At 34.5% G+C, this 9538-nt stretch overlaps 1 protein-coding gene across 3 annotated transcripts in view; it reads right to left on the bottom strand.

The window, feature by feature from the left end:
• Positions 1–531: 531 nt before the first annotated feature.
• ACMSD (aminocarboxymuconate semialdehyde decarboxylase) overlaps positions 532–9538 on the bottom strand; it is a 69889-nt gene continuing 60882 nt past the window's right edge. For all 3 annotated transcript variants that reach the window (XM_045826322.1, XM_045826323.1, XM_045826324.1), the window contains 2 exons: positions 3891–3989; positions 532–1445 (listed from right to left, as the gene is read on the bottom strand). In XM_045826322.1, coding sequence (XP_045682278.1) covers positions 1383–1445; positions 3891–3989 — 162 coding nt within the window. In that variant the 3' untranslated portion in view covers positions 532–1382. The remainder of the gene's footprint in view (positions 1446–3890; positions 3990–9538) is intronic.

The following is a 9538-nucleotide window of genomic DNA, read 5'->3' as shown; positions in this document are numbered from 1 at the left end:
AAATACTCTGTGAATATGAATATGAATAAACCCATTATCTATCTCTCTGTCATCTATCTATGATATTGATTAAAGTAATCAAGTTACTTTTCATAATAGAAGTTATTAAACACTGTTAAAAAGTGACCAAATATAGAATATTTGAGAAGGAATGGACATTTTCCTCAAATAATGGGGAAGGAAAAAATAGCATATACTTTATATTGTTGTTTTGTTCAACCTTGTTTTTTTGTTTTTCTTGTAGGCAGATTGGAGTAATAACAGACTAGTGGGTGGGTAAAGTTCTAGAAAGCAATAGGAGGAGCAAGAAAAAGATGGAATAACAAACTAAATAAAGTGAAAATAATGGGATGGACATAATTTAGCAAAAATTATATTGGCATAAATTTCATGCTAATATTCAACTCATGAGTTCTCTAGGCTAGTGGGAGGGAAAAGAGTATTAACTAATCAAAGCAAGAAAGTAATTTTGAAGAATTATATTTGATTTTGGAATTCATCCAGAAGTACGCAAACCACAGATACTCATCATCCCTTTCAGAACTGAGTTTATTTTCAGCAGCCCAGGCAGACCATCAATGAACTGAGGCTACCCAGGTGTTTCCCTGCTCTCAATTTCCACTGCTATCTTTACATATTCTGCTCAGTAGTTTAAATTAAAATAGCTTCTGGTAAAAGTAAATTATAGACTGTAACTTTTCTCCAGAGTAGATGAACTCCTGTTTTCCCATAGTTTTGCCTTCCCATCTGTTTACCATCTCCAACTTAAGCCTTATCCATCTTTCTAGACTCAGCCCAAGTTCCAACTTCTTTGAAGATTTTCCCAAAAGTTTGAGTCCAGATGAATTTTACTAAAACTTTTGTGATACTTATGTTGCATTGCTTAGTAATTATTGCATGAACTTATGACTTGCCTCCTTATTTAGACTATAAGCTCCTACAGGTTATGAAATATGTACACTTATTTGTGAAATCTAAAGTATTCCCAGCCCAGTTCTGGGCCAATGAAAAGTGTTTAAAGTGAATAAAAATGGGTTATTTGGGCTCTAGGTACTTATACTTGCTCAAAGTAAGAACCAACTTGAACCATTTAGGATGAATCTGGTTTTGGTCTTTCTCCATAAAAAGCATTAATGACATTTTGCATTTTGCTTCTGTCATTAATGTTTAAAGTGCTCGGAAAATAATTTTTGGTTTGCATGTGAAATTATTTACTGCTTTTCAGAGTGAAAAACATGAGTCATTTTTGTTATGAATAATTTAAGATACTGAGGGATATTCTATTTCTGGGTAAAATAGTTCAAAATAGGATTTTAGTATGTATGTGTGATACATATTTAAAAACAAAAAAAAGCATCTCTTGAAAATTGTAGTGAATTCAGTCATTCAAATAGTTTTCTCTCAAGACCCAAAAATGCTAGTGCATTGCCAGCTTTGAGTTTATCCTGAAAAAGAAAATAAAAGGTTTTATTTTAATGTATTATTTAATGGTTGTTTTTAAGTACTTTATTGAGTGTCTTTATCAAGTTTTTTTAAAAATCAAATCCTCAATGTGAGAGAAAAATATTAGCAGGTTAAACAATGATGTTCTTACCAAAATCCTCTTGACCTATTTTTTCCCCACTATTTGAAATCTATGTTTGAAACTTGATAGTAGGAGGAAAGGAGGAAATTACAAGGTGGAGAGCACTCTTAAGAAAATGCTCTTTGAAAACTCCTGAAGTTTTCAAAGATTTTAAAAACTTATTGCAGGCAAAACAGAGAAAACGTACAGTTTAGGACTGTGGGACAAAAGAGCTGGTGATGGTTCTAGGAAGTCCTGTAGCCACCTCTCAGCCTCTAGGCACAGGTATTGATTTTTGGCATTCTCCCTCCCTCACAAGGTAAGCTCTTTCAGAGCAAGAAAAGTGAATAGATGGAGAGTTTCAGAATATTGTACAAATATGTACATTTATTTATTTCACATGAGAAAAGGACTGCCAAATTTTTCTTCACCTTCTCTCCACCTATAAACTAGATCAACTCCACAAAAAGAACTCCTGTGATTTCAGAGGTAACTTTGTGATACCCTAACTGATAGATATCCCATTTGCAAAGGTCAGGCATTTAGCTGAGGGTGGAAGGAAACATGTATAGGATTGTATAACATCCATACCATTAATGTATATCTACATATCATGATCATTTCAGTGCTCAAAATTCAAAATTATAAAATGGATGCTATCTTCTGAGGGCTGTCTTTTTTTTTGTAATGGAATCTATTTTTATTTACTTACTTTGCAACAGCTTTATTGAGATATAGTTCACTTACCATACGATTTACCCATTAAAGTGTATAGTTTGGTGATATTTAGTATGTTTACAGAGTTGTGCAGCCATCAGTTTCTTGTCTGTTATTCCAGAAATATTTTATGCACATATAAGCAAATACTTATATTTAGGTATAGAGATATTCTTTTTTTCACAATTGGATAGTATACTATACACAAATGGAAATATACTATACAGGTTGTTTGGCACCTTGCTTTTTAAACTTGATATATCTTGGAAATGGATTTTTAGTGTTTTTATGGATGTATAGATACCATTGTATGGATATATTATATGTATGTAACTTATTCACCTATAGACTGTTTTCAGTCTTTTATTACAAACAATGTTGCAATGAGTAATCTTATACAAACTGTCATTTTGAATTTGTGACAGTATAACATTTTTATGTTATTTTAAAACTTGAAAATGATAAACTCAAAATGAAATGATGAGACATAAAATAATTATTCCACTGAACTCTTAATCAGGATACTTGGGGGTATCTGGTTTCAGTTTAATTTATATTAATTTTATAGAAAGTTTTTTTATTTTCAAACTCTGTTGTAAAAAAAGTAAAAAGATATCTTATTATGGCTTTCTACTTTAACAAGAAAATATTTAACAATTTGAGACTTTAAGTGTCTTAAGGTAGGTAAGTGCCAAAGGGGAAACTTCCTATATAAAAGCAGTCTGAGGGTTCCCAGTTCATACTTGCAACCAGTAAACATCATAATGGATTTTTCTTGACATCTGTTAATGTGTTTTAAACCTACTGAAAAGATTTGATGAGCTTAATCCTTGATGATTAGAGCAGAGACTTAGAGACCAAGAGAACTTTTGTATTCTAGTGCAGAAGAAAGCCAAGAATTATACAAAAGGATTATAACTAAGACTTTTGTAAGATTTGTAAAGAGTATATATATCCACATTTTTGTGTGTGTGGCCATCTTTGACCCCTGGTAGTGATTGGTGAAGCCCTCAGGAAGAACTTGTTTTGTTGGAAGGTGGGGGTGGAATGGGAAAAGTATAGCAAGGGAGAGGGAATCTGAGGACAATGCATCTCATTTTAACTCATCTTGGCTCAGGAGCCTAAGGGGTAGAATAGGCATTGGCAGCATTATGGAACATTTACCCACCCTAAAAGTCAAATGCAAAAGAAAAAAATCTAGTTACTTGAGGTCCTTGGGTTCTTTTTAATCAAGAATTTAGTATCAGCATTCAAATTATTAGAATGATTACAGTTTTTGAGATTGGTAGATTTGTAATAGACATATTAAATGAAAAATTTTAGACATTTTTCTTATTATTCATCTAACATGCAAACAGAAACATATTATTATGATATGCTTCTTTGCAGTTTTCTTCCTGGCCTTCATGAATGTACTAGGCTGTCTTTCAGCTTTTTAACTTTTTTTGCCCTTTAATAGTTCAGCTATTTCTGGTGATCTAGTAACAATTCTAGGAATATTAAGTGTAATGATTCCCTGTTCTTTGTTATCACACATGAAAGTGCTCTGAAACCAAGCACAATTACAGCAGGAAAATGGAAAGAAATCCATGACATAAAAGGCATATACCTTTGTTTCTGCATCAAATTCTTCCATGGATTCTATCAGTTTTCCAGGTTCCAGCTCACCTAGTGGAAAGGGGTAATCAGTCCCCAAGATGACTTTATCCTGAAAAAATAAAATATATTTTTATCGATAATTTTTTAGAACATCAAAGAACCTCCTATAAACTTAATTATATTTAATTATTACAAGCACTGTATGGTAAAATGCCAAATTTCTTCCTGATTAATAGAAACACTTGTTTAAAATTTTAATAATTTAATGGATTCAAAACTTATTCTGATATTTTCTCCAGCAGGTGTCGCCATGAGGTCTCCTAAAATTGCAATTCAGCCCCCCATTCCCCCCCCCACCTTTTTTTTCAATAACTGAAATAAAGAACATTCAAATATAAGAAGCAGGCATTTGTCTAATAAAACATGCTGATGTCCTCAGATGAAATTAAGGATTCTGTATTTCTTAGAATGATACATTGCAATTGATATCACAGTTTTTGAAAACATACTAACTAGAGTTGAAAGGAAAAAAATGAAAAAGAAAAACCCAACTGGATGAAAAGAAAACAACTCCCAAACAATTCCTATCTCTACAAACTGGATGATTGTCTGTTTTTTGAATGGTGTAGCTTCAAATTTCCATTTGACATGCCGTACATCAAAGCCCATGGACTTGACCATCAATAAATATATAAAGCAGCATGCCAGACAGTGTTCTGTAATCTAGATTACCCTGGTCAACAAAAGAGAAATAGCCCATGTCCTCAGGGAACTCATAATCTAATGAGAAGGACAGTAAACCAATAATGACAGTTTATCAATAAAAAATACAAAATACAAAAAAAATTTTCAACCAGAAATTTAACTTCTAGAAACATATCCTACTCATACGCATGTAATGGAAATATATAAGTAAAATTAATTGCAAAATTATCTGTAGCAGCAGAGTACTAGCAAACTAAATTATGGCAAATCCCAAACCCAAAAGGAACCAGGGATACTTACATATGCTGAAATAGAGTAATCACCAAGTTATATTGTAAAGAATGTTCTTGAAGTGTCATTGTAGAGGGGGAAAAAGTCTAGGACAATATATTTGCTATGCTCATATTTCTGTTAATGAGAGACCTATAGATACATGAATACATGTTTGTATGTATACAGTCTATTTTAGGAATGAGAACCAGGAAACAAATAACATTATTTGCCTCCAGGAAAGAAGACTAGGATTTGGGGTTGCAGCCCACTTCTTTTTTGAGGCATATTTCACATACTATAAAATTCACCATTTTAAAGTGTACAGTTCAGTTTGCTTTAGCATATTCATGATTTTTTGTAATCATTCCCACTATCTAATACCAGAACATTTTTATCAGTCCCAAAGTAAACCCCTTCCCATTAGCTGGCACTCCCCATTACCTCCTCCCTCCAGGCCCTGGAAAGCACTAATTTGTCCTCTGTGTCTACAGAATTGCCTATTCCGGACATTTCATAAAAATTAAATGTAATATGTTGCTTTCTTTCATTGAGGATGAATAGTATTCCAATGTATAGATATTCCAAATTTCATTGACCCACTCATCAAATGATTGACATTTGGGTTCTTTCTATCTACTTTTTGGCTGTTATGATAATGCTGCTCTGAAAATTTGTGTGAACTTATGTTCACTTTTCCTAGATATATATCTGATCTGCACTCCAGCCTGTGGGGTCAATGTGGCGGCGACAAACAAATTCACAGGGACTACAGAAGTTCTGTGGAGAAAAAGGGATGGCATGGCCACTCTCTCAGTGAGAGAGAGGGCCCTGACACCTGCCTGGACAGGCTTTTATTGCTTTTCTGGGCACATTATATCGAGGATGGTCCTCATTTAGTATACACAGGTTCACTTTAGGTGGTTACTTTTACAGAAAACAAGGGAGAGGATGCCACTAATCACATCACAGAAGAAGGATATTTACAAATGCAAAGGGAAAAGTGATTGAACTGGTTACACTCATCCTTCGGGGATTTAGCATAGATTTTAGGAAGTTACTTTAAAGATATGCAGAAACATTTGCTGCTTCAATTCAGGGTGAGAGAGTTTTAGCAAAAGCAAGCCTCAAAGCAGCCTAGGTACAATGCAGGCCTGACTCTGAACAGGAGAACCTATTCGTGGACGTGGGTCCTGTGTGCCGACCTCACTCCCCATCAGTTTTCCAAATCAGGGGCTAGGGTACATTCCCCACTGCCATGTGGAATGGTCCCCTATATATATATATCTAGCAATGGAATTGCTGTGTCACATGGTAAACCCATGTTTGACATTTTGAGGAACTAATTTTCACAGTGGCTGCAGATTCTACATTCCTACCAGCAAAGTATGAGGGTTCTATTTCCTCCAAATCCTTACCACAGTTCTTGTTGTCCATCTTTTTTATTATAATCAACATAGTAAAGTGATAACTCATTATGGATTTCATTTGCATTTATCTAATGACTAATTAGGCTAAATGTCTGTTCATGTGCTCATTGGTAATTTCTGTGTCTTTGGAGAAATATTTATTCATATCCCTGTGTTTATTTAAGCCCATGTGGGTTTTTTTTGTTTTTTGGGGGGTTTTTTTTGGTTATAGTTGTAAGAGTTTATATTTTCTGAATACTAGAGACTTACCAGGTATATGATTTACAAGTACTTTCTTCATTCTGTGGGTTTTCCTTCTACTTTATTGGTTATGTCTTATGAAGTAGAAAATTTTTAATTTTGTTGAAGTCTAATTTATCTGTTTTTTTCTTTGGCTACTTGTGGTTTTGGTGTGATATTTAAAAATCATTGCCTAATTAAAGGTCACAACAATTTACAACTGTTTTCTAAGAGTTTGTAGTTTTGCTCTTCCACGTAGGTCTTTGATCTATATTGAGTTAATTTTTATGAATGGTATAAAGAAAGATCCATTTTTTTTTGCATGTGGATATACAGTTGTCCCACTACAGTATATTGAAAAGAATATTCTTTCTTCATTGAAATGAATTTATACTTTGTTCAAAATAAGCTGGTCTCTATGTCTTTCCTTAAGCCAGTACCACACAATTTTGATTTCTGTATCTATGTTCAAAGTTTTAAAAATTCAAATTTAGAGTCCTTCGACTTTGTTCTTCTTTTTCAAGATGGTTTGGCTATTCTTGGCCCCTTGAATTTCCATGTGAATTTTAGGATGAGCTTGTCCATTCCTACAAAAAAAAGCACACCTGGATTTTTGGTAGGGATTGCATTGACTCTGTAGATTGAAGTGCAGAGTATTGCAATTTAACAATATTGTTTTCAAATCAATAGGATGTCTTTTTATTTATTTAGGCTTTCTTCAATTTTATACAATAATGTTTGATAGTTTAGTGTCCAAGTCTTATTCTTTAGTTGAATTTATTCTTCAGTATTTTATTCTTTTTTGATGCTACTGTAAGTGAAGTGGTTTTCTCAATTTCATTTATGGATTATTCATTGTAATATATAAATACAATTAATTTTATATATTTATATCATATCCTACAATATTGCTGAATCTGTTTATTAGTTTTATCAGTGTATTTGTGGATTCCTTAGGATTTTCTACATACAAGGTCATGCCATTTCCAAATAATTGTGTTTCTTCCTTTCTAATTTGCATGCCTTTTATTTATTTTTCTTGCCTAATTGCCCTGGCTAGAATCTCTAGTACAATGTTGAATAGAAGTGGTAAGGATAGAACCTTTCAGTCTTTTGCCATTAAGCACAATAGCATTATTTTGAGTACTCCTTACTCTTAAGCATAAGAAGTCATTCTAGCTCAGTTTGCACTGTATCTGTATTGAAATAAACCTTTTCTCCAAGCAGCCCAGCTTCCTTACAGTGGAAAATGGTAGCTAAAAATGAAGATCTGGGTACCAGATGTGCTAATTATTGTTGATATAGAACTGTGTGCATGTGCACATAGGCACACCTATATTTCTATATCTATTTATCTATATTTGTAACTACCTTCTCCAGCAGGGGGATACTTGAATTTTATTACATGTATTTACTCATTTTGTTCAAGCTTAGAATGCACAGAAATAATTTTCAGAATTGCTAAAACATGCTGCTGCAAAAAGCAAAATTACTACCTAGGACTTAGCATTTTTAAAAGTAATAATTACTGAGTAAAACACAAAATTCTTAAGTGTTCAATTAGATGTTTTTTTTAAATCTTCACCTGAGGATATGTTTATTGATTTTAGAGAGAGAGAAAGGGAGAGACAAAAAGAGTGAGACACTGATATGAGAGAGAAACATTGATTGGTTACCTTCAGCATGCGCCCTGGAGGGCACTGAACCTACAACCTAGTTATGTGAGTTCTAGGGGCATGGAACTCACGGCCTTTTGATGAACTGGACAACACTGCAACTGACTGAGCACCTGGTCAGGGCCAATTGGATATGTTTTGACAAATGTATACACCCATGTTATATCCCTACCAAGATACAGAACGTTTCCATCACTCTAGAAAGTTCTGTCATATTCTTTCACTTAAAATTGTTTCCAGTTTTTGGCTATTTTGAATAAAGCTGCTATAAATTTTCTTGTAAAGATTTTTTTTGGATGTGTGTGTTCATTTCTATTGGGTAAATAAGTAGGAGTAAACTTTTGGGTGTAAGGTAGGAGTGTGTTCTAACAGCATATGAAAATTCTAGGAGTTCTGGCCAAGATGGAGGCATAGATAGAAATGCTTCACTTCCTTGTACAACCAAAAGAAGGGTAACGACCAATTTAAAAACAATAAATAACCAGAAGTGCCCGAAAAATCAAGCTGCATGGAACTCCGACAACCAAGGAGTTAAAGAAACATTCATGTAGCCCTGGCTGGTGTGGTTCAGTGGATTGAGCACTGGCCTGCTAACCAAAGGGTTGCTGGTTCATTTCCCAGTTAGGGCACATGCCTGGGTTGTGGGCCAGGTTCCCTGGTGCAGCCACGCAAGAGGCAACCACACATTGATGTTTCTTTCCCTCTCTTTGTCTCTCCCTTCCCCTCTGTCTAAAAGTAAATAAATAAAATCTATAAAATAAAATAAAAAACTTATATCAGAAAAAAGAAATATTCACCCAAACCAGTAGGAGAGGTAGAGATGGGCACCTGAACCCAGAGGATGCTCGAGGCAAGGTGGTGGACCCTGTGGGCATGGTTGGGCTGGCTGAACAGAAAACTAAAGATTCAAAGCTAGCTGTAAAATACTATGGGGGTTGCAACAGCTGGGGAAACTCCCAGTCTAACAGGAGAGTTTGTTGGAAAGTGGGGCTAGAGCTGAGCAAGTGAGCAGCATTGTTCCCTCTCTGACTCCTCCCCCAACAGACAGCACCACAATGCAGCAAAGAGAGTAGCTCCACCCTGGTGAATACCTAAGGCTACGCCCCTTTACAACATAACAGGTTCATTGAGACAAAGAAATGTGGCCCAAATAAAAGAATAGATCAAAACTTCTGATGAGGAGATAGACAACCTGTCTGATGCAGACTTCAAAACACTGGTAATCAGGATGCTCACAGAAATGATTGACCTTGTTCACAAAATGAAGGAAGAAATGAGGGCTACCCAAAGTGAAATAAAGCAAAATATACAGGGAACCAACAGTGAAGAGAAAAAAACTGGGACTCAAATATTGATTT

Source organism: Phyllostomus hastatus, unplaced genomic scaffold, assembly GCF_019186645.2.
Source record: "Phyllostomus hastatus isolate PE091 unplaced genomic scaffold, TTU_PhHast_1.1 phas_scaffold_60, whole genome shotgun sequence".
Taxonomy (NCBI): Eukaryota; Metazoa; Chordata; class Mammalia; order Chiroptera; family Phyllostomidae; genus Phyllostomus; species Phyllostomus hastatus.
The sequence above is the reverse complement of the archived record's forward strand: the minus strand, read 5'-3'. Positions and strand labels throughout refer to the sequence as shown.